Source organism: Scleropages formosus, chromosome 10, assembly GCF_900964775.1.
Source record: "Scleropages formosus chromosome 10, fSclFor1.1, whole genome shotgun sequence".
In the NCBI taxonomy this organism is placed as follows: Eukaryota; Metazoa; Chordata; class Actinopteri; order Osteoglossiformes; family Osteoglossidae; genus Scleropages; species Scleropages formosus.
Genome location: NC_041815.1, coordinates 13,433,062 through 13,457,509, shown reverse-complemented (window position 1 = coordinate 13,457,509; position 24,448 = coordinate 13,433,062). Strand labels below are relative to the sequence as shown.

Here is a 24,448-nt window from a genome sequence, read left to right as displayed (position 1 = left end):
TGCCAGACAACTCAGTGGGTCGATACGAGGAAACGCAAATGTTTTTAAATAATCCAGACACATTGAGACTCGCTGTTGCAAAGAACAGGTGCATTTAGTAAGTGTGATTGGATGGTTGGATGGACTGATGGATGAATCATGGGTTGGTGGACAGTAAGGGGAAGATGAATGAATCCATCAATGTGTGTGGATATTTGGGTGGACAGATGGATGGATGATCCAGTGCCATTATACTCCTTTTTGTAAATTCACATACATAGTAAATAAAGTTTTTATTGCCATGGTTGCCAATTAAAAAAAATAGCATACCACTAGGAAAAAAAAAAAAAAAGAACATGGTAGGTAATTAATAAAAAGCAAGATCAATATTTCTCATGTTTTGAACTAAACAGTAAGTTCATAAATATATCTAGATGTAAATGTTTTTGCTATTCCATCAGATAGTGGGGAATCACAAGATGTCTCGCACCCCAAAGTTTTCACCACTCTCCACATTAGTCATGAGAATATGGGACAGACAGGTTGTAGCTGACGGGGGTGTGGTGGTGCGGTGGTGCAGTGGGTTGGACCACAGTCCTGCTCTCTGGTGGGTCTGGGGTTTGAGGCCCCCTTGGGGTGCCTTGCAATGGACTGGTGTGTGTCCTGTCCTGGGTGTGTCCCCTCCCCCTCTGGCCTTACGCCCTGTGTTGCTGGGTAGGCTCCGGTTCCCTGCGACCCTGTATGGGACAAGTGGTTCTGAAAGTGTGTGTGTGTGGTTGTAGCTGTCCAACCCTTGAACACTGCTGTTCCACTTACTGTATAAACCTTCACTCATTCAAAGTGGAGGACAGATTAATGCCAGGCCATCTCATGTTTTTGGTGTATTTCTATCAGTTCTCTCATTTACTTTCATCCAGGACCAGATATAGTCCTGACAGTTGCATTTCCTCAATTATTTGGCCTCCTAAATTACTAGAGATCTAAAACAGCACAAAGAGACATAATTATCAGGCTTCCAAGAAAAGTGTAGACACAAAGTCATTGAATTGCAAGTACACCACAAGGGAGACATGCTTTTAATGTATTATATATCAAATATAAGATTTGAATATTTAGAAATCAAGAAATAGTAAGGTAGGGGGTGCGGTGGCGCAGTGGTGCAGTGGGTTGGGCCGGGTCCTGCTCTCCGGTGGGTCTGGGGTTTGAGTCCTGCTTGGAGTGCCTTGTGAAGGACTGGCATCCCGTCCTGGGTGTGTCCTCTCCCCCTCCAGCCTTACGCCCTGAGTTCCTGGGTTAGGCTCCGTGACCCCGTATGGGACAAGCGGTTCAGAAAGTGTGTGTCTGAGAAATAGTAATGTAACAAATTTACATAATACAGTATAGGCACTAGGTATTATGTTTGCCTGTAGTAAGGAATGAGTCAAGGGTTCAAATTAAGCTAACCTACCATCATACAACTGCAATTTAAGCCACTCATTTCATAGATTTTCCACATTGTTCAGACACCAAGTGACCCCACCACAATAATGAACAGTTTACATCATGTTTCTTGCATTTGCACTAATAGTTATTTTGTAAATTTGTAATTAATGTCTTGTGTCTTTTTTCCCTTATATCTTTAATTTATGTCATAAGCTGCTGGGAGGATTCACAGAGCAAGGATTTCATTGTATGGTGTAACAGACTGTTTACTATACATATGACAAACTCTTGAAATATCTGTATCCTTCTCACAATTTTTAGCTGAACTAGCACTTATTAGTAAATTCCACAATGAAACAAATTTGTAAAGATATGAAGAAATCCATTTGCTTTATTTGTACATAGTGAAGCAGAAGCACATAAAGTTGGGGTAAAAGTAAGCTAAAAACAACAATGCAAAATTGACTGGACAACTGAGAATTTCACACTACAATGGAAAAACCCATCCTCATGTATGAATAATGTATGAAAAACTAAAGAACTCAGAAGTCCTGTATAGACCACAAGTATAAATTTAGGAAATCCACAGACATGCATTTGTGCATTCTCTGTGGATTACATAACTTATGTTAAAAAATATAAGTATGTAGTCATGAAACAATTATCTGTGTCTAAAAGGAAAATATTTAAATAAACATCCCTGATTTCTATAAACCAAGAGAGGATATATCATTTATTCATTTAGCTGAAACTTTTCTCCAAAGCACTTTAAAATATTACTAAGTCTTCTTTTTACCGTTTGATCCATACCTAAAAATAAAACACAATACTTCATGTAAAGAAATGACTAACACAGCACAGCTTGTTCAATGCAACAGACAATAACGCCCAAGAAGGCCTTTAGGACATAACACATAAAAATGACTTAATTGTATAAATTTCATGGAAAGTACTTTTTTGGCATAAAGCATGGATTTGAATGGATAGATATAAAAATTCAGTTTGAGAAATGTTCAAATAGCCACTCTGCAATTAAAACAAATAATCCACAGCATATAGGCTTTTGAGGATAATAATAAATCTAAATTGCAAGCTGTGTAAGAATTGTCACCAAATTGTTTACTACACAAAATGTTTTGAAAACTGGCATATACTTGGATATTTTAATTAGCTGAACATTTTACACCTAAATTGTAATAAAGCTCTCTGAACTGTGACATTATCCTAGAGTTACATTCTATATACAAATGTTCTTTCCAAATGCTTCAAGTCTATTTAAACCAAATATCAAAACAGTATATGAGAATGAGAACCTACATTTGTCTGACACCTGCTGCAGTGACAGGACAATTACATTTGGAATTTTGGAAGGAGGACAAAAACACTAGGAAGAAATGGAGATTTAAGTGTTTGAAGTGTATACAAAATGCATCAAAAACTACACAACACATTTCACATCTGCTGTTGTAAATTTATTTTGCAGGGCCTTTATCAGGCAGCCACCATGTTGAGTCCCTGCTACTTCCTACTTTGTCTTTTTCTCCGTTGCCAAAGTGTCATGGAGTTTTGAGACATTTTTTTCAAACTGGTCCATAACCAAGGTTCCATTTTCATCAAAGAAAGTCCCTACAGACTTTTTGAATTCCATCTCCCGTTTTCGCTTGGATTTGCCATCAATGAAAGTGATTCGGAGAGAGTACTGGTCATCAAACCTGTGGCACACAATCTCTTGTCAGTATATAAAATAATTACAAGGTAAAACATTAAAGACTACAGACTTTCAAATTAGTTGATACTGGTCAGTTAATCACATATTACTGCATTTAGGTGTAAACAGAAAAAAACTGAAGCCATGGAGGATAAATAACATGGCACTTGGTAAGTTTACCAAAATGTTCCAATACATGGGAGTGAGGGCATTGCTTTACCTTTTCAAACTGGATGTAAGCTGCCACACATTGTCGGGATCCATGCCAGCTGGATCTTTCTGAACAGCAACCAGAAAAATGCTTTTTTCCTTGTAAGATGTATACAAAGTGAGCACACCCATCATGATAAAATAAGTAAATATGAGTTAAGGAGGATACATTAATGACATATCCATATGGAAAAAGACCCATGTCCAGATGGTTTAATTTATAAATACATTTTTTTAAAGATTTGAAAGGGAAAATAAGACAGACAGTCTTCCCTGAAAACCATTTCTGATAATTAAAAGAATAAAGACATTTGAAACAGATCACCGATTCTGGTCTAGTAATCTAGCACATTAAATTTCTCAAAAACACACAGTATTTCACATGAAAGGATATGAGATGACACAACATGCCAGGACTGGTTTGGACTCAGGGAAGGGGTAAAGGTAATCCCACACTAAGGCTACAATTGCAAAGAGGCAAGAAACTGTACAAATAAAGAGCCGTCCATCAACCAAGTTGAAGTTCTCTACATAGCCATACTTCTCCAAGAGAACCTGCAAGGGAGAAACAAATATTAACAAACGAAACATCACAAATATTAAAGCCAATTTTCCACTACTAATTTTTTTTTCTGAGCCAGGCTTCAGTTTTACTAATTTTACATGAAACATACCTTTTTGGCTGCATCATCAAGAGCATTCTTGACAGCAGCTCCATCCCATTTGTCAATTTTCACAGGTTTCTCATCAATCCTCCACTGGGGAAGGGGGGAGGAAAAAAAAAAAAAAAAAAAAAAAAGAAAAAAAGTTGACCTTCTCTTTTTTCCACAATGTCAATAAATACTGTATGTCTTGTAAATGGTTGTATAGTCTGCCTTGTACAGTCTGACACGTACCTGCCAGGATCACACAAAGCACAATGACCACGAGCCAGAAATGCCACTGTACTGAATTAATAAAATGTTCTTGGTTTTACTCACATGAGTATGGAGGAACCTGTCTCAATTTCAATCAGTGTGTTTGTATTGCTCTATATGAGACTTTTACAGAATCTAGCCAATGAATAAACAGCAGTATGTTTCTATTATGCATTTCCCACTGCAAATCTAAGTAACAAAATGCTAACAAATGCTTTTGTAATGTATTGGTGGCTTCATTGTGGCCAATTTTGTTACTTTGCCATGAGACAAGGAGGGAGGGAGTCAACATTTAAGCTGTAATACTCACTGTATGACCCGCTCCCGTTACTGGGATTTGAGCGGGAAAAAGGGTTTATTGAGAACATAGTCTCACGCGCTGTGCTTTCAGAAGAGGCACCAAGACCCCTGCATTCATGACATCGCTTCGAAATATAAAAATTACGTATTATATATATAGGGAATTTTACATTCATTTTTCGCTGTTATTTTATCAGAATCTAACTCGTGAATATACTGAGGGTGCGGGGGGGACTAAGGAAAAATTCCGACTTACGAATTGAGTTCCGGTCCCAATGCGTCCGAGTCCTACATTGAGGTATAACGCGTCTGAAAAACCTACGCTTTCTCAGTTCCCCCCCGCCCCATAAGGACACTATACAGTGACATCTAGCGGCCTATAGCGGTACCCCTACAGTAAAAAAACAGTTCCTTTATAAAACGTCTGATGAGGCATACTATTTCGGGGGGGATTTCCTTCACTTTAGCGCCAAGTCACCAAGCTCCCGTGTCGCATTTTACCATGATGTATGGTTTAAGCTTCCCCGTTCAAAATTTGTTTTAAAGTGAGCCACGCGTAATCGTATTAACGTGCAACAAGATCGTGATGCTCAGCAGCAGACGTCAACGAAAAAAGAAGAAAAAAATAAATAGCTCGACTATGCACAGCCAGTGAGTGACCCACCTAACACAGCATCAGAAAACGTAAGGAAACACAATGTGCCATTATAAACTCATACGTCGAACATGGGACGGGACGGATTCGACAGCTTACAATGCGAGCAAACAGCCACAAGCAAACAGCAAAAATACATATATTTAAAGAATATACATAACCCGCGACAACATACTTTTTTAGTGACTACTAGTCACACACGGTGGAAAACAAATCAACGAAAACCACCGTATGCCGAATATATCATGATCTACCGTACAAAACATAACAGCAAAAGTGAAACGCATATAAAATTATGCATCCAATACAGGCCGTACAAACAACAGGGAAAAACAAGTTTCATCTAAGAAATTATTTTAAACTACTTACCTTCTCCAATAAACCTCCCTTTCCGTTCTTCGCCGCCATCTTTCCTTCCTGTTCTTTCAATGTGATCTGGGTCAATCTGATTGGTTCAGCAAAGTGTCTTCACGACCAATGGTATTGCGCAACGTCATCATCATACGGCCGCCGCACAATTTTGCGTATGTACTTGACAAGAAGTGACTGACAGTTTATTTTGGCAAGTGCCAAGAGTGGGTGTAGCTGTATAGTTTCAGGATGTAAATCGTCTCTCTTTGTGCCTTAACTTGTAACTTTATTAAAGCTATATTATCATTCATGTTTTACGTAGCCCCCTGAGGTAATTTGGCGAAGGATTATAAGAAAACATTACAGTAACGGAAGATGCTTGAAAAACATGAAATTATGCATGATGGTAAATTATTATGAATTGCACCCATCACAAGCCTAAGCCTGGCATCATTTAAAAATAAATTCATTTTAATGTGAATTTTTGGGGTTTAAATAAAATGAACATCACAGCAAAGTGAAAGGTGTATACTGTATATTTTTAGTGTAACATGAAGCCTATACTGCATCTTCCTTCTAAAATAAAAAAGTTAAATGATACACAAGTTTCCCTGTGTACTTCTGTGGTTGTATTTTACTTTTACAAGAGGAGCACCCATAGATCTCCTGAATCACCCTATATTAAGTCCATAAAATATGAAGTAAATTAAGTAAATTCACTGAATAAAGCTTGTGTAGAACCAGAAACAGATAGATAGTCTACTTATCTACATAAGTCAAGGTCTGGGTTTCCCCTCAAAGTTAAATACCTGTTGGTTTTCAATTGTAAAGCTTTGACTCTAGAGAAAACACTGTACAATAAAGAAAAATGGTTCATTTTGTAAAAGACTTCTTTAATTTTTTTTTTTTTCCTCAAATTGTATTTTCAGCCTTTTTTTTTTTTTTTGCAGCCTAAACTGAGTGACTTTAAAACCATAAAAATCCAGGTGTAATACACAAAAAAAGAAATTGGCACTACCCAAATACCCCCCCTAAAATAGTTCACAATGAACACAGAGGGAGTATATTTACACAGATATGAACATGTGCGTTCACACATGTACTAATGTGTATTTGTCTAAAGTTCATATAACAAGGTTAATTATTTATAGATATAATATGGTTAAAGCTCATATTTTGGCAGGTCTAATAAACAAAATAGTCTTATGAAAACAATCTGTATCTCTGAGAACAAAATCTCAAATGTTACATAGCCCTTTGAAAGACTTACTACTTTACATGAAACATAAACCTGTATTGAGCAACAAACAGGCACAATCATGTTAAAAAAACAATTAAAAAAATCCAAAGTCATAACTTTTTTTCTTCTCCTTTTCATTGTTTCATAGAGCAGGGAAATACATTCTTCAAACCAGGATGCGTAGATTTTAACCAATGTCTCCTGGAAAAACGTTAAAAGTTCGCTGGGAAACAGTGAACTGAAGTAGTATTATCAGACGTTGGCTATAACAGAAAATAAAAATGCCAAAAATTATACAAAAGAACTGTCCAAAACATTTGAACTCTGAGGTAGAGACAAGGGTTAATATGTGGAAACAGTAATCATAATATATTTCCTCAATCAGAATATGTCAGCCCATGCAGTTACTTAAGCAGGTAAACCATTGGTCTTGGTCAGTGCCTGTACAAATAGCTTTCTAAAAGACTAGTCATGTTGTTATGCTAAATGCATGACAGAAAACCAGATTTTTAACGGGTTCATAACACCAATAGTGTTTTTTTTTTTTTTTTTGAAGAAAGAAGAAAAAAAAAAAAAAGAAAAAAGAAAAACAACAATAGCAGTTGGTGTACATATTCCTGATCAGGTCGCATAAGCATTATCTTTTTCTTTTAAAGTACAGCATATTAACAAGTTTTTCTATTAAAGGCAATTGAGAGCTACATAAGATGCTCCTTCCATAACTTGAGTGAAATCTTATGCTGTAAATATTCAAACTGGGTTCTATTCAGATATTCACAGAATACTGGAAAAGTTTTATTTAGGAAGTGGAAACAAATGACATCTGATGCTTCATATCAATCTTGTGTCACTGAATTAGTTTAGCAAATCAATTTCAGCATGTTTCTTTTTAGCCAACTAATTTGAGCTTTTTTTGGTAACAACTTCTATGACAGTCCAAAGTTTAAAAATTTGAACTATATATTGCATTAAGAAAAAATATGCACATAAGCTACACTATATAAAAGTTTTGTTTGAAATTAAAATCTGAAACAAACGAAAATACTAGTAACTGATTTTCACAAACTATTATGTTTTAGAACCTAGATTGTATATTTTATGTTTTCTTCATCATGTATAACTATTTCAAATTTTGTCATTGACTCCGGCAGTAACATGGGAATCAGTGGAGATATCCATATTCACTATTAAAAAGAAGAGTAAAAGAGATATTGCTGACTGATTTAAGTCACAGACCAACAACATCTTAACAGTTCTAGTTAAAGTGCTCTTTCTTTTTGGAAGTTCTTCCTGACCTTCTTGGATTATACTCCGAGTGACAGTCAGTTGAGACCCAAGACCGAAGAAGGTACCTCTCAGGGCTGATCTTTCGTCTGTCCACTTTTTGACACTCCTTATTGAACTGTCTTTGCAGCTTTAGTGCCAGTTTATGGTCCTCCTTTTCCTGTTGCACACGACGTTCAAGAAAGGAATTCTCATCGGTCTCTGTAACAAGGCTATCTTCATCCAGGGACTTGGGCTTTTTTGGAGCCCTAGCTTCCTCCAAATGCTTAGTCTTTTGGCTTCTCTTCCTGCCCTTCCTTGAGGTAGGTGTGCTCTTGATACTATTTCTGGGATTTGACACTGTACTCTTGTCTAGCACATCTGTCAGTTTTTGATTGCACACTGCCACTTCTACATCTTTTTTATCTGCAAGTGTTGATATTGGTCCACTATATGCAATAGATGCAATCTCTACTCCTTGAAGCGAGTCACCAGCAATGCATGTGCAGTGGTCCACTATTGGGGTACAGGTCTTGTTGACTTGTGTGACAGAAATGCTTGATTCCCCAGTGAGTCGATCAAATATCAACCTCCGCTTGTTACAAGTTTTCACTATTTCGTGTCCAGAGGTATCAATTTTTGGTGTGGAAACAGTCAAGCAATCCTTCAGTACGTTCTTTTCCAAAGATGTCTCGCTGATTTTACCCTTCTCCCCAGGGCTTTGTCCCTGGGTAAAGTCCTCAGTGAATGGACTCGTGATGGTTCCCTTGGAGGTCACCTGCCGATCAATCTCAATTTGCTTCCATTTTTGAAGAATGGTGGGACTTGCCTCATAGCTGGTGGGCTTTTGCAAACTGCGGCTTAGGTTTCTTGGTGTAGACTTCACAATGGTGGGTTCCAGGACTCGCCCATCTGGAAGCCTTTTCGGAGGGGTGCAGGGTGAGCAGACGATTGGTTTGAAGTGATTCAACTCCTCTGAAATGCTGTCATTGCTCTCAGGGCTGATGGACCTCTCTGGTTTGGCTTGAGGCGCCACAAAGGTGTTGGCTGTAGCAGAAACACTTCGCCATGGATGCTTTTTGTCAGGAAAAAGTACAGGAGCAGACAGGGATCGGCTGTTTTCAGAGGATAACAGAATTCCAGCGTTGTGGCTATAGGCAATATAGGTCTGCAGGGGGGAAAAAAAAAAGGTGATTTTCAACTACACTCAGATTGACAGATTTTCAAATATGTATGTTTCTGTACTCAAACACTTAAGCACTCTGGGTCCAAGTCTGACAAAAAAATCAGGTTATGTATTTTCAAAGGTGCACAAAGTATACAACATTTAAATTCATTGCTAATTGTCTCTCACACACACACACACACACACACACACACACACACACACACACACACACACACACTGTCTGAACCACTTGTCCCATGCGAGGAGCCGGAGCCTAACCCGGCAACACAGGGCATAGGGCTGGAGGGGGAGGGGACACACCCAGGACGGGATGCCACTCCGTCGCAAGGCACCCCAAGCGGGAATCGAACCCCAGACCCACTGGAGAGCAGGACCTGGTCCAACCCACTGCGCCCCCTACTACTAATTGTATTTTCTTCATTTGAACAAGTGAATGTCAGCTGCGTTCCTAAATCCAGTTGTTAGTTGATAGTAAAGTGCTCCCAAACAAAGTAGCAGTGTATGGCTGGAATTATTCAGCTCCCTAACACAGTGTTCACAGTTTGTGTCTTGTGTTGCTGAGTGTTTGTGATCAACAAGATGAGGAGTACTGCATGTTCATGGGATAAAATCAGTCAACAATCAGCATTAAAAATTGTGTGTATTTACATTTTGTCTTTTAAGTCACTTTATTCAAACTTGATTGTCAAAAAAAAAAAAAACCTAAGCTTTTTATTTAATTACAACAATATCTATCCACATTCCTGACCAGGACAAGTGGTCAGTGAAAATTAATTGATGGTAATATCTATATTTAGGACTTAAAGAACATACCCTGCAAAAAAATTAGGGTTAGTTTACACTTTTATTAACTGCATAAAAAAGAACACGAACAAAGCAGCCAGATGCTGATGAATATTGCATATGTTATTTCAAGTTAATAAAGAATAATAAAATAAATGTCCTGTGATGGTCTAACATCCCATTTACTGTGTGCCAGCCTCATGCCCTATTTTTCAAGGATAGGCTCTGAAACACAGCAACACTGCACAGGACAAAATACAACAAAATAAAGTCCTACAGGAAGTTTTTAATTAATGGCAGCTTTACATGAGGGTTTTTTTTTTTTTTAAATTATTATTTTTTTTAACAGACCCTAGCACATGAATGAAATGAGGGACATCTGTATTACTAAAATTTTAAAGATTATGGCATGGTGGCTGGAATTATGAAGAAGCTGATTGACCAAAAAAAAAAAAAAAAAAATCTAGTTCTAGTTTTGTTTGTAAGCTGAAGACTCAGTGTACATGCTTATAAAAATGAATCAAATAAAATGCAAGGATTATAGCTACAACACTGCAAAAAAACAGAACTGGTTATCAACAGACATGGACTACCAGCAGCAGGCCTTTAAAACACCAAATACCTTGGGTGCGATATTAAGCTGTAAGGGACAGCTGTTCTTTCGCCTGTCTTCTTCAGTATCTGTACAGCTCCTGCTTCTTTGCACCGCATGGTTTTGGAGACTGCTGACACAGGGGGCAATTATTTTCTGTTCACGCACACACACTTTTATTAAGTGAAATGTGAAAATGAGATGACTACTATGAAAATTATATATGTTTACCTCAGAATTTCATGCTATTCATTGTCGCTTTACGTATTTAGTCTGAGCATTAATGAATAACTGCACTGCAGTTAAAGTAGCTTACTGTTCTTTTAGTAAAGCTACACAACGAAACAATAGCACAGCAAGAGGGTCGAGGAATTAGGAAAGTGAGTTACAGTACATTCGACTGGAGGCTGGTGAGTTTCTGGTTTTGCGGACAAACGCAGACACATGTCGTGTCCTTTTTCCAATGGGCTCCTCATTTTCAGAATCTGACAACACTCCATGCTGCGGAAACATTTAAAACAGAACTGAGAACTGGGATGGACCTCGCAAAAAATGATTCTGACCCAAATTCCGAAACTACTTGTCTTTTTTTTTCCTATTCCTTTTAACTTTCCAAAAGAATGAGCATTATCTAAAATTTATCAAAATAATACAAGTGTTAATAACGAACAAACAAAAACTGCTTACGCATAACTTTCTTAAACATGTCCCAGTGTCACTTATCCTAATCCTTATGAATATCTATCTATCCATCCATCCATCTTCATGCATGCTTGTCCTTCTATATTTACTTTAGAAAATCAGATACTTAAACATCACATAATTTATAACACTTAAACATCTAAAACCGATTACTACTCAATTATGGAACACTGATCAACACAGTGGCCGCTGGTGTAACCAAGAAATTCTGTTCAATTTTGACTCCAGAAATTTATTTTACAAAAGTGGTAAACAAAGAACAGTGTCTTGTATTGTTGGTGGGATGATTCCAAGATCATGTGCAATATGAACATATTATTTTTTAACAAATCATTTATTTCTACATGCAGTTGCATAAACTTTGGTTAATTTCTGTTTCCAACAAAAACTTTTCATGTAGATGAAGCTGGAAGAGCTGCTGAAAGGAAACAAATCTGTGGCGATTACTCTTCCTCACAGGTGCTGAGCTTCTTAGCGTGGAAAGCAATCATACTTAAACGGGGAGGGAAACAGTCATTCATCAAAGGCTCCTCCACCCTCAAGTGAGTAGGTAAAGAAGAATAACTTACAGAGTCTTGAAAGTACTTTGGTATTCCACCTTCCTCCTCTATATGGTGGAGCTGCACCCGTCGCTTCTCCTCACTCATATCTATCTGAAGAAAAGAAAAAAAAAAATTTCTCAATTAGCATTCAACCTTTAAGTGATTCTTCTAAAGCTGCGAAAATGTACCGTAACCTACTGGTGCCAGCTCCTCACATCTGAGGAAAGTCTTTTTCTGTCGCTCTCCGTCCACTTGTCTCCAGTCACCCTCTAAAATCTTCTGGATAGCCTGCCCAGATGCCTTTTCACCTTTCTCCTTTTCACCCTCCAAGAGCACACAGGACATATTCACCAATGTATGAAAAGCTATCAACAATTAGTGTCAGTTACCACACTGACCCGTACTACATGTACATCAAGCACTAGATCTTGTGTGGAAGAGTCAAACATACTAGTTTCTACATTTATGTGTAAAGCACTCAAAGGTATACTGTGGTGAAGTTTGTATTACACTTACTTCAACCAGGAATAAGATTCATGTATATGGCTTTCATAACCAGAAACTAGACATCATGCAAACACTTATTCCACGTACAAAGTCTGAATATGATTTCTGCACAAATGATTCCAAACAGTACTGTGGAAATTCAAGTAGTTCATTTAAATTGGATACTGCGTGAACAGATCACTCTGGAATGACGTGTTCTGAGTTTGCATGAATTAAACGGAACACATTACATGGATGGCAGAAAGAGCCAAGAAAACCAGCTATTTAACACTGTGGTGACAGTGAGACTAAATATTGAGACAAACACATATTAAGGGAAAAGATTAGTTAATTCATCTTAATGACACAGATTTTGGGATGATGATGGACAATAAAGCTGGAAACTGTTTTAGTATCCAGACTGATTGGTTGTGAAGGACAAGGACTGCAGGTTAAAATAATTATTTGTATATATTACGTAGGGGGGCATGGTGGCGCAGTGGGTTGGACCGGGTCCTGCTCTCCAGTGGGTCTGGGGTTCGAGTCCCGCTTGGGGTGCCTTGCGGCGGACTGGCGTCCCGTCCTGGGCGTGTCCCCTCCCCCTCCGGCCCTACGCCCTGTGTTACTCCGGCTCCCCGCGACCCCGCATGGGACAAGCGGTTCAGAAAATGTGTGTGTGTGTGTGTGTGTGTGTGTGTGTGTGTCTGTGTGTGTGTATTTTACTTGGATAAAAATGCTACACACACAGAAGTATGTTAGATCTAGTGCTAAAATTTGCTTTGTGTTCCACTGTGCTGGAAAATCCAAAGAAAATGTGGTAATACTAATACATTGTTTCAGACATGCACAAAAAGTACCTTTTTCTTTTTCTTTTCATATTCTTGCTGAATTTCTCCAGGCTTACAAATGTGGACAGGAGCTCGGAATATTACTCCTGTAAGAAATGTTAACAAAGTGAATTATTAACACAAAACATCAGCATCAGACAAATTTGTTGCCATCTGCAAAGGCAGTTTATATGTGCCTTTCTTTCTAGCATGTTTTTGAAGATTTTTTTAAAAACCTACTTTGGACTTCAGCACAAAGAAATGATTGTTGCAGTCAACAAAAACACTGAAGAGATTCAATAAAAACCATAATATGGGTGGCAAGTAGGGGTAGCGTATCTAAACATATTAAGTAAAGCCACTCAAACTTATCAAATTGCGAATGCTGGCTGAGAAGACACTTTCCCAAAATGAATTACACAGTTTGAAACTTTAACCCTGCTGGATATTTACTGAAGTGATTTGGACTACAGTACATATCTGTGCGCACTCAGTGGGGGTAATCGATATCATAGCTGTTAAGGGCATTGACCTGTAACCTGGCAGTTGCTAGTTCAACCCTCACTCCCTGCTACTGCTGTAGCACCACTGACCAAGGCACTTACCTTGAATCACCACGGTACATTCATTTGCCACCAGAAGAAAAACCATCAACATTTAACACCAGTTAATAAGCCTATTATGGGAAGTTTCTTTGGATAAGAGGCCCAGGTAAGCGACCCAAAAAAAAAAAAAAGAGTAGTAGTAGCAGCAGTGGTAGGGGTAATAATAGTAGTACTACTGGTAGTAGTAGTACTGGTAGTTGTAGCAATAGTAATAGCATTAGTAGTGGGAGTAGCACTAGCAGTAGTAAAAGAAGTGTAGTAGTGGTGGTGGTAGTAGTAGCAGTGGTAGGCATAATAGTAGTACTAGTGGTAGTAGCAGTAGTAATATTAGTAGTGGGAGTAGCACTAGCAGTAATAATAGTAGTAGTGGTGGTGGTAATGGTGATATTGGTAGTAATAGTAGTAGGAGTAGTTTTAGTAGTAGTAGTGGTAGTAGCAGTAGTAATAGTAGTAATGGTGGTATTGGTAGTAATAATAGTAGTAGTGGTCATGGTGGTGGTAGCAGTAGTGGTGGTGGTAGTAGCAGTGGTAGGCATAACAGTAGTAGTAGTAGCAGCAGTAGTTATATCATTAGTAGTGGGAGTAGCATTAGCAGTAATAGTAGTAGTGGTGGTGGTATTGGTAGTAATAGTAGTAGGAGTAGTTTTAGTAGTAGTGGTGGTGATAGTAGTAATAGTATTAATAGTAGCAGTGGTAGTAGCAGTAACAGTTGTAGTGATGGTGGTAGTGGTGTGATGCACTGAGTTCAATGACTCCTCCCACTGAGAGCCACACATGTCTGGACTAGTCAAACAGGACAGCGTAAACACGGCCCTGCTGCACGTCCCACTCAGGAAAGTGCTTCAGGTTTCGCCGAACGACTGGTTACGGTCAGTCTGTGCAACGTGGAAATGTCGCTGAAAGGGCGGCCCTCCTCAGCCCTCCACCAACGTTCACGACCTTCAAGCATCCGTTGAACACACCTCTGTAGGCTATTGCCTCAGAAAGTTCAGAGCAAATGTTACTCAACGGCAATCAGATGGGCAGAGCTGTCATTGCTATGGTGGGTGAATAAGACGGTAAATTAGAAAGTTAGTGCAATGTGTAATTATTGAGGGTATTTAAACTGGGATCTGCTATCAGCTGGCCACGGGGGGCCATTAATCATTAGCTACCTCCTGTCAACAGCATCTGCAGGACCGTCTCCGAGTTTTACAAGCACTTGACTTGTCCGTGGAAGAGCTAAAATCAAGATTCAAGAGTGTGCACAAAACCGTATAAAATGCAACCCCCCCCAAAAAAAAAAAAAAAAAAAATTACACATATATTGCAAAGAATATCAGTCAGCGAAATACTTGTTACTAACAACTAACTCCTGAGGAGGATATCCGCAGCCGGCGGAGCGCGCAGCCCCGCGAGCTGCCGTCCAGTCAGTCACCATGACAGCTGACACTTTGTTTACAACAAGTTCAACTAGAGCCCGAAAAACCGCACAAGTTCGCAACCAAATCATAGCACCGTAACATTTAAAATTAAATAAAAGAAAAAAAAGATGGGGGTGCTGCTAGCTTGTTTTTCCGTACCTCCTCCCACGGCCTCCGCCTTCTCCTGCTCCATCCTCCGCTCGCAGCGCTCCGGGTAGCTGCGGCGGACCATGTCCCACAGCTCGGCGTTCACCAGCGACTTCTCGCGGGACTGCCTGCGGGCCCAGCCGGACACGCGCAGCCGGCATAGCGGACAGCAGCGCAGGGCGCTTTGCTCCACCGTCCGCCTGAAACACGGTAGGCACACCGAGTGCCTGCAGGGCATGGTCACCGGCTCCAGAAAGATCTCCGAGCACACGGGGCACCGGGCCTCCTCCTGCGTGAGGAGCCGAGCGGCAGAGGCGGCGCCTTCCATCGGTCCGCCTCGGCCCCTGTGCCTCTCCGTCTTCCCGGGTGCAGCGCCAGCGGACTTCGCGGAACTCACCGCCGCCATCTTCGTGCCTCTCTCCCCCCCCAACTCCCCGGCTCTGACCGCACAGTCTCCGCCCAGCGTTTATTACAGGAACCGGGGCGGCGAGCGCCACCAGCGGCGGCCCGCTCCTACCTTCACTTTCGCGGCGCGTAAGATAGAGCGCGACGCGCAAGATAGAGCGCGACGCGCCGATCTTCGTCATTTCTTCCACCAGCATTACTTTCGAGTTACGCTACATTCAAAACACCTTCGTTGCTAGTAAATATGCTGCATAAAATCGGTAAAAAAAAAAAAAAATGAAAGTGACGAATAACAACTAAAAGGTGGGTCCCCCCTGGCGCGGATTTGGAGAGGAACAGCGCGCCGCTTAGCGCGAAAGTACGTAGCGGGGGCTCCTTCGCTCCTTCGCCTTCGGCCACAGCGCGAAACGTCCTCAAGATGTTCACCACCAACTACTCATTGAAACAAAATAGAGCAGTATTTTTAAAACGTGTTAAATGATTCACAGTGGAACAAAATCTATAATGCTAGAAAAACGCTGGTGTTTAAACTGTGTCTTGCACGGTAGGGATAGAGTACTTCACAAATACGGCGTTTTTATTCATAAACACAAATTAAAAATAATGCTAAAAATGTGACTTTAACTTCCGACTTCGACTTAAAATGTGTCCCTCTGGACCTCTGCAGGGTAACAGTGATTTGTAGTGCAACAGGACTGACAGAACAGCTTTAAGTTTATAATAGTGCTTAAAAACAACGTTTTCTGAAATCTGGCAGTTGATGAAAAAGCATAGTTTAGATACTAAAAGCAAGAAGTATGCAACTACTCTGCTGTGAGGTCGTAAAAGAGGATTTTTCCCTTGTGTGGCCACTTCTTGACATGGAGGTAACCTACACTGTCAATAGGCCAATGATTCCCCAAAACAAGTTGTGTTTAGTAATTACCTTTACTCATTTAGCTGATACTTTCCTCCAAAGTGACTTACAATGCTACAGTTACACCAATTTACTCATTTATACAGCTGGATAATTTTACTGGCTCAATTTTAGGGTAAGTACCTTGCTCAAAGGTACTTACTACAGCTGGAGATTGAACCTGTGACCTTTGGATCTAAAGGCAACAACTTTAACCACTACGCTACTGGCTGCAATTAAATACAAGTAGACAATACTCACAAACGATAAAAATGCTCCGGAAAGAATTGCTGGGCATGTGTAAGGTGATGAAACACCCAAAAGGGCATTCTCAGCCCCTTTCTACTGTAAAGCAACAAAACAGATTTAAACCCTAAACATGAAACTGGATCACATGAAATAAGCAGAAAAGCTAATGTAAGAACACACACACAGAAAAACAAACAAACACTGTAAGAACATGTGCTGTGTATTACAAAGGTAACTCCCAGAGGAGTGTGGCCAGTTGTAAATAGTTCCTTAGTTTAGATTTATCATGTGCATCATATGTGTATATATATATATGTACTTTTTTCTGAAATACTGCACAGTAAAGATAAAATCCAACCCGATGTCTTACTAGAAAAATGCTGATGTTTAGTTGACCTTGGTTGACTCAGTTTGAATATAAATAAACTACTGCTCAGTAGTATTTTGCTTTCCAGCCTACAAAACCTGGTGCTGCACACATGTGCTGCGAACCCATGATCTTGATGGACACTTGTGTAAGTGGAGTGCTGTGCAGCAGGATCTCTGTTGAAACATATGCTAAAAAGGCCAGATTTTCCAGGTAGGTTACCAAATCAGTAAGTTACTGATTTCATAAATGATTAGTTGGATCTTCTTTTCTGCCCTGTAATGGACTGGAATCCCATCCAGAGTGTACCTAACCTCTCATCCTATGCTTCTGGACCACTGTGACTCTGCATTAGACAAGATTGTTGATGAATGAATGAAGGGGTGGCACAGTGGCACAGCGAGCAGCGCTGCTGTCTCACAGTGCCTGGGTGGTGCGAGAGAACGTGGGTTTCATCCCCGCTCAGTCTGTGTGGAGTTTACATGTTCTCCCGGTGTCTGCGTGGGTTTCCTCCCCCAGTCCAAAGACATGCTGTTCAGGTTCCCCCATAGTGTGTGAGTGTCATGGAGTGAGTGTGTTTCACTGATGCATGGATGAGTAACCCCTTGTAAGTAGTGTATCTAGCAATGTAGTCACCTTGGTGAATAAGGTGTGTGGGCAAGTAACACTGCATAGTATCTGTTGTAAGTCGCTTTCAACGAAAGTGTCTGCTAAGCGAATAAATGTGAATGAATGTTATTATGTGTGTAATTTACACATGACAATTCTAATAAAACACACACACACACACTTTCAGAACCGCTTGTCCCATACAGGGTCACGGGGAACCGGAGCCTACCCGGTAACACAGGGCGGAAGGCCAGAGGGGGAGGGGACACACCCAGGACGGGACGCCAGTCCATTGCAAGGCACCCCAAGCGGGACTTGAACCCCAGACCCACTGGAGAGCAGGACTGTGGTCCAACCCACCGCGCCCCCGCGCCCCCGCGCCCCCGCGCCCCCATGCCCCCATCTAATAAAACAAGTGTAGCTTTTTTCCCCCCAAAATTATACAATGAAAGTATTGGAAACATACTATTTTTGACAGTAACTGCACCTTATTAACACACTGACTGCAAATACTTTGTCACACTGCTTTCTGCTGCTGTGATATAACCCAATTAGCAGTCAGACTACTTTCCACAATCATAGTAAGTGATTTTATTAATTCTAAATAAACACAGATATCCTGTGGTGTCCTCCATCGCACTATGTTTACTAATTTCACCAAAATGAAAGGATGACACGATGCAGTTGGTGGCTTGACAAGGGTGACACAGGAATGAAGGATGAGTAAAATATTTTTAATTGAAAATGGGGAAATGCATATTTGCTGTAGGTTATGCAGCACTTACAGTAGAGTATGAAGTTAAGTAACCTTTGAATTAACAGTTAAAATGTTTCACATGGGCTGAAACAAAAGCTGACACTATGCCACCAAACGTAACAAGAGCTAATGTAGAGAAACAATAATCGTCTTGTTCAGGATCAACCTGGAATCACATGATGAGATTAAAGGCCTTGGGTGAGTAATAAAAGTTTCTGTCTTCACAGAATATGAGAGACACAGCATCTGAAAAGAAAATAGAATTGAATTTCAACTCTTGTTATTACATGCAACACGTTTGGAAAATGTGTACCATATTTGAACAACAAATATAATCAAAATTATGACATGTCTAATTTTATTAGTCCAAAAATCTTTAGATTTCTTATTTCTTTCACAAAGCAGACAAATTTCTTAATTATTGGGGAAACTTTCTATACGACACATTATAAAGTAAACCTACACAAATCCTTTGTCACAACCAAAGGGTCCAAATGTCAGCTCTGCTGGCAGACAGATTGGGCGACAGACTCCGCTGTAGTTGGAACAGCCCCATGGAAATGCTGTCGATTCTTTCATTTCAGCTGGTAAACCATGGAAAAGATAACAAAGTACCTCTTCATTGAACTAGGTAAAATTCCCAGTGTAAAATGAGCGGTAAAAAGGCATCAGTGAGGAAATAGGCCCTGTCACTTCTGTTGTGCTGCTGTGGAGGGATTTTCCACTTTATTTAGGTATAAGTACAACTGCAGCTTTTTAATGGTAATTTTAATTTTGGTGCAGAGACTACACAAAAAAATGTTTTATTTATATTTTTTAAAAGAAAAAATGAGAAATAAGACAAACCACTGCAAACCGATTTAACATTAGAGTCTTAACTTTCTAAAAAATCAGATACAAGAACACCTTTCAAGTGATGTCCTTTTGTTTTTTAGGATACTGCATTTACAAATATGTTATTCTGTTTTTTGTACAAATAATTACTGTACATACTTTTGTCATAAACATGATCAGACTATGAAACAAATTGACAGGGTAGAACCCTTTACAACATCCTTTCTTAGCTTGTGTATGGAAAAGGATATTTTAAAAAAGATCTCTCAGTAAGAACCACAGATCTACAACATATGGCATGTAAATAAATGACTACTAATACAGAAAACAACAGCCTTTTAACAAAATGGGTGTCAAAACTCACAAATGAAAATGAAGAAAAGCAGGAGCATTAGGATCAACGCACGCTGAAGGCTCATGATGGATGTTGCCTCTTCTCAAGACCAGCTGCAATGAAACTATTTCTCAGTGGTTAAATGTCTTATTTTCTCAATCGTCTAAGGAGGAGGAGAAAGTTTAACTTGTTCTGCCAAATCCAACTTTAAATACAAAAAAAAGCAATTCTTTGGAGCTGAGAGAGATGAATAGACCACATTGTGCCTAATTACATTTAAGACATTTAGGCACAAGACTCCTCCCCAAGTCCAGTGAGGACAAAATTTGTTTATCCTAATGTCAGGCACATGGTTTCTCTCGAGGCTACAAATGTCCAAGGAATGAACACATGGCAGGCTATAGGGCAGGTTTTTACTGATGTGCTCGAAAAGCCAGGCCAATGAAGAGGCCATAGATAAATCTCTGGAAGTCAGTCATGAGGCAAGACTTGAGACTGTTGACAGTCTTTTGTGTAATGCTAATGTTTGACATAGTAACCTGCACTGAAGTCCGTAGCCCCTTTTGTTTCAGAGTAAAGAATATTCGTGTACATAAAGGGTAAACTTTTTTAATGTCCCAGATTCCATAGCAGCTTGAATTGGGTCAGTTTTGATATTAACTATTTTAAAATGTTTAACTGGCAAATAGTAGAGTGATATAGAATTTACGAGATAAAAATAAATGAAAATCATACATAATAGATAAAAGACCTAGATGGCTTTAAGTTCCTATAATTTCTTTTGCTGAGCAGATGGTTTCTTCCAGAATGGCAACGGAACTTTAAATACTTTAAAGATACAAACTAACTGTACTTAGGAATCACTCATCTGCATTTATGCCTCTCTTTCTTCTAATGTAATGCACTCATTGTATTTTCTATAAGATGTGCATCACTAGTGGGGTGCGGTGGTGCAGCAGGTTTGGCCGGGTCCTGCTCTCTGGTGGGTCTGGGGTTCGAATCCTATTTGGGGTACCTTGTGACGGACTGGCGTCCTGTCCTGGATGTGTCCCCTTCCCGTCCAGCCTTGTGCCCTGTGTTGCTGGGTTAGGCTTGGGACAAGTGGCTTCAGCAAATGTGTGTGTGTGTGTGTGTGTGTGTGTGTGTGTGCGCATGTATGTATATTGCTTTGGAGAAAAGCATATGCTAAATGAATAAATGTAAATACAGCTGAGTATTTACAAAACTATTTGGACTAGATAGCAGATTTGACTAGAACATTGTCCATTGCAGTTATGGGCATGAAACCTGGAGGTTGCAGTGTAAAGCTCTTTCCCTGTTGTTGCTATAATAAATACCCTACATATCTCCAAATTGCACCAGTAAAGTGCTCAAGTGTAGAAATGGGTCAAATATTAACACTTTCAACATCAGTTTGAAGAATTACCAAAGGAGAGAAACAATAAAAGAGGTGGTCCTTCATGCCCCTCTGTCTTTGCCTCAAACTCTTTCAACTGGTGTTCCACAGGGCTCAGTACTAGGCCCTCTACTGTTCTCCATTCACACCCCTTCCCTTGGCTCTGTCATTGTCTGTCACAGGTTCTTCTATCACTGCTATGCTGACAATACCCAGCTTTTCTTCTCATTTTCTCCTGCAGCTACAGATGTATCCGCACGTATCACTGCCTTCCTCATGGACATCTGTGCTTAGATGATTGATCACAATCTACAACTCAACCTCTGGAAAAACAGGATTTTTTTTACCTCTATAATGGTCAATCTACCTGTGGGGAATTCAGTCTGAAGGTCCTTGATGATTTAGAATTGATGATTCTTAATTGGCTGTAGTATTTGACTGTGAGCCCTGCTTGGGGTGCCTTGCGGTGGACTGACATCCTGTCCAGGTTGTGTCCCGTCCCCTTTCGGCCTTGTGCCCTGTGTTTCCTGGTAGGTTCCGGCTCGCTGTGACCCTGCTTGGGACAAGCGGTTATAGGTGTTGGATAGTTGGTATCTGACTGTGTTCCTGGAAGCATGGGGGAATGCTGATCAATGGTTCACCCTAGACAGGACACCAGTGCACTACAGGGCTGCCACTCTCAACAACAACAATCATAATAAGAAATTTTGATGAAACAAAAAGAGGTAAGAAAACAAAACTGTCATCCAGTTTTAAAAAGTGTTCTTTCCATCTCTTGGTAATAGGTCAGAACTACAAAGGTACAATCTGGTACACTACTAAATTTTTGTTATTGCTTTAGTGCTATCAGCAACCACTCAGGTGGTAGCAACTGCAGTATTTGTAAAGGAAACTTAAAAAAACTTAGCGTTTAAGCCAAGGTATTTTCAGAATAGCTGTATATTTACTAACATGATCTGGAGTTTGTCCCATATCTTTTTTAGCATGGCCAGTTCATCGATACAACATGCCTTAGGGTCAGGAAACCTGCAAAATGTGATGGAGATGCAAACTTTACTGTGAAAGAACAATGGGCAGACTTGAAACCACAGGCCTAGGGGTATGTGAGGTTTAATAACAAAAGTGTAAATTATGCTCTTAGTCAGTCATAACAACCTGGAGCTAAACACGCTCAAAACGGTGGAGATGATTTTGGACCTCAGGAGAAATACCCCAGTGTTACCCCCACTCACCATCATGAACAGCACTGTGGCAACAGTGGAGTCATTCAGGTTCCTGGGCACCGCCATCTCACAGGACCTAAAGTGGGAGTTCCACATAGACTCCATCGTGAAGAAGGCCCAGCAGAGGTTGTACTTTCTTCGCCAGCTGAGGAAGTTCAATCTTCCACAGAGGCTGCTGATGCAATTCTACTCTGCAGTCATCCATTCTGTCCTCTGCACCTCTATAACTGTCTGGTTCTGCTCAGCTACAAAATCAGACCTCAAAAGATTACAGCGGATAGTCCGGATGGCTGGAAGAATCATAGGCACGCCGCCCCCCCAAACTCTCCAAGAATTGTACTCGTCCAGAGTGAGAAAAAAGGCTGGCAAAATCATCCTAGACCCTTCGCACCCAGGCCACTTCCTCTTTGAACTTTTGCCGTCTGGCCGGTGCTACAGAGCACTGAGCACCAGGACAGCCAGCACAGGAAAAGATTCTCTCCTCAGGCCATCTACCTCACGAACAGCTAAATGCCCCCCAGGGAGTAAACTGATGCAATAAACAACGCTATTTATACTTATATTTATTTTTCACATCATATCTCTTATTTACTTTCCCTTGCATTGTATATAACATACCTGTACAAACATATAATGTCTAGTGTCTATTTTGTATATTGTGTACTTCATACTGGGGGGCGCAGTGGGTTGGACCAGGTCCTGCTCTCCAGTGGGTCTGGGGTTTGAGTCCCGCTTGGGGTGCCTTGCGACGGACTGGCGTCCCGTCCTGGGTGTGTCCCCTCCCCCTTCAGCCTTACGCCCTGTGTTGCAGGGGTAAGACTCTGGTTCCCCATGACCCCGTCTGGGACAAGCGGTTCAGAAACTCTGTGTGTGTGTGTGTACGTACTTTAGACTCTATATTTTTTTTTTTTTTTATTAGCCCACTCTACTTTTATTATCTGTGTCTTGTCACTGTCATTCTGTCTGTGCTGTGGAAGTTTCTGTCACCAGGACGAATTCCTTGTATGTGTAAACATACTTGGCAATAAAGATGGCTCATTCATTCATTCATTCATATTCACTGTAGTAAATGACAAGAATTTCTTAAAGAATGTCCACTAAGATTTTGGGGTAGATACCAATAGTGCTGTAGAGGCTATTGGCACAGGAAAAAATTCAACAACTAGATGAGCAGAGGGAAGGCAAAATATACAATCTTACTGTTACTTATTTCCTGTAATCCAGAAAGGCTGAATAATTTCTCTTTCAAAGGATTGAAAATAAAGCCTGTCTTGAGCAGGGTCGCAGTAAACCAGAGTTTCTCCCAGAAGCAATGGCTCAAGGCTGAGGGGGGTACACATACATACTAACCCACTGAGACACTACAGGCTACTCACTGTGCCAGCCTTGCCACTGGCCTTGGTCTTAAATGAGAATTTTACTTTCAATGCAATATGTTCATATAATCTTTCACATGTCCTGCTTCAACTGACTTAGGTAAAACACAAAATAAAAGTAATTATTGATATTTATTGACAATAAATTTATGGAAAATTTGCTCTTACCAGCAACTGATGTATCATCATTGGTTAAGGAAAGAACAAAGTGATTACAAACCAGCCAGTTTTGCAACTGTGATGCATGGAACTCATTTTCTCTTTGGAGAAAAGTGTCAACTAAATGAATAAATGTATTACACATCTTAAGAGTTTTATTCAAAGTGATAAATTTACCTTTTTATAGAACTAAATATTTTGTCGAGCATATACAATAAGGGCCTTGGTCAAATGCCCCTCTTGGAAATTTACCTTTACCTTTAATTATCTGTGTTACATTTATTCTACTTACAGATGCTTTTCTCTGAAGACACGCAAGTCAGGGTATATAAAAATGTGTTTCATAACCAACAAAGAGCTTTATATTCTTTATTGCATCACAATGCGTTTGTGTCATACCATGTTTTAGCTGGTGCACATTTCTCCAGTAGCTTAATATGCTTAATATGGTCATAACAAATCATGGTGATGAAAATGTATGTGGATGTTAGGAGATTAGGAGAGAAGAGAGTCTGTAAGAGGT

At 40.0% G+C, this 24,448-nt stretch overlaps 2 protein-coding genes across 3 annotated transcripts; both read right to left on the bottom strand.

The window, feature by feature from the left end:
* Nucleotides 1-1,772: 1,772 nt before the first annotated feature.
* On the bottom strand, nt 1,773-5,620 carry LOC108922427 (probable signal peptidase complex subunit 2). The gene is made up of 5 exons (XM_018732532.2): nt 5,561-5,620; nt 3,994-4,077; nt 3,714-3,874; nt 3,330-3,464; nt 1,773-3,113 (listed from the first exon to the last, which is right to left on the bottom strand). The coding sequence occupies exons 1-5, from the start codon at nt 5,597-5,599 to the stop codon at nt 2,927-2,929; spliced, it is 606 nt and encodes a 201-aa protein (XP_018588048.1). The 5' UTR covers nt 5,600-5,620; the 3' UTR covers nt 1,773-2,926.
* A 2,252-nt stretch (nt 5,621-7,872) lies between these two features.
* rnf169 (ring finger protein 169) lies at nt 7,873-15,752 on the bottom strand. Of its 2 annotated transcripts, none has more exons than XM_029255218.1 (7): nt 15,334-15,752; nt 13,197-13,273; nt 12,069-12,177; nt 11,881-11,960; nt 11,004-11,110; nt 10,640-10,739; nt 7,873-9,213 (listed from the first exon to the last, which is right to left on the bottom strand). In XM_029255218.1, the coding sequence occupies exons 1-7, from the start codon at nt 15,725-15,727 to the stop codon at nt 8,038-8,040; spliced, it is 2,043 nt and encodes a 680-aa protein (XP_029111051.1). In that variant the 5' UTR covers nt 15,728-15,752; the 3' UTR covers nt 7,873-8,037. The 2 variants fall into 2 exon arrangements, with proteins under 2 accessions (XP_029111051.1, XP_018587992.2); XM_018732476.2 differs by having other exon boundaries at nt 7,874-9,213; nt 11,881-11,964; nt 12,052-12,177.
* Between the last annotated feature and the right edge of the window lie 8,696 nt (nt 15,753-24,448).

Excerpts from the sequence above, each read along its gene's own strand:
- LOC108922427 (XM_018732532.2), bottom strand. The coding sequence starts at position 5,599 with ATGGCGGCGAAGAACGGAAAGGGAGGTTTATTGGAGAAG. Across the intron at positions 3,465-3,713 it reads CTGGCATGTTGTGTCATCTC|TTATTTTATCATGATGGGTG; the intron begins ATATCCTTTCAT and ends ACTCATATTTAC. Across the intron at positions 3,114-3,329 it reads CTTACATCCAGTTTGAAAAG|GTTTGATGACCAGTACTCTC; the intron begins GTAAAGCAATGC and ends TGTGTGCCACAG.
- rnf169 (XM_018732476.2), bottom strand. The coding sequence starts at position 15,727 with ATGGCGGCGGTGAGTTCCGCGAAGTCCGCTGGCGCTGCACCCGGGAAG. Across the intron at positions 11,111-11,880 it reads CAAAGTACTTTCAAGACTCT|CATGGAGTGTTGTCAGATTC; the intron begins GTAAGTTATTCT and ends ATGTTTCCGCAG. Across the intron at positions 9,214-10,639 it reads AGCTTAATATCGCACCCAAG|ACCTATATTGCCTATAGCCA; the intron begins GTATTTGGTGTT and ends TCCCCCCTGCAG.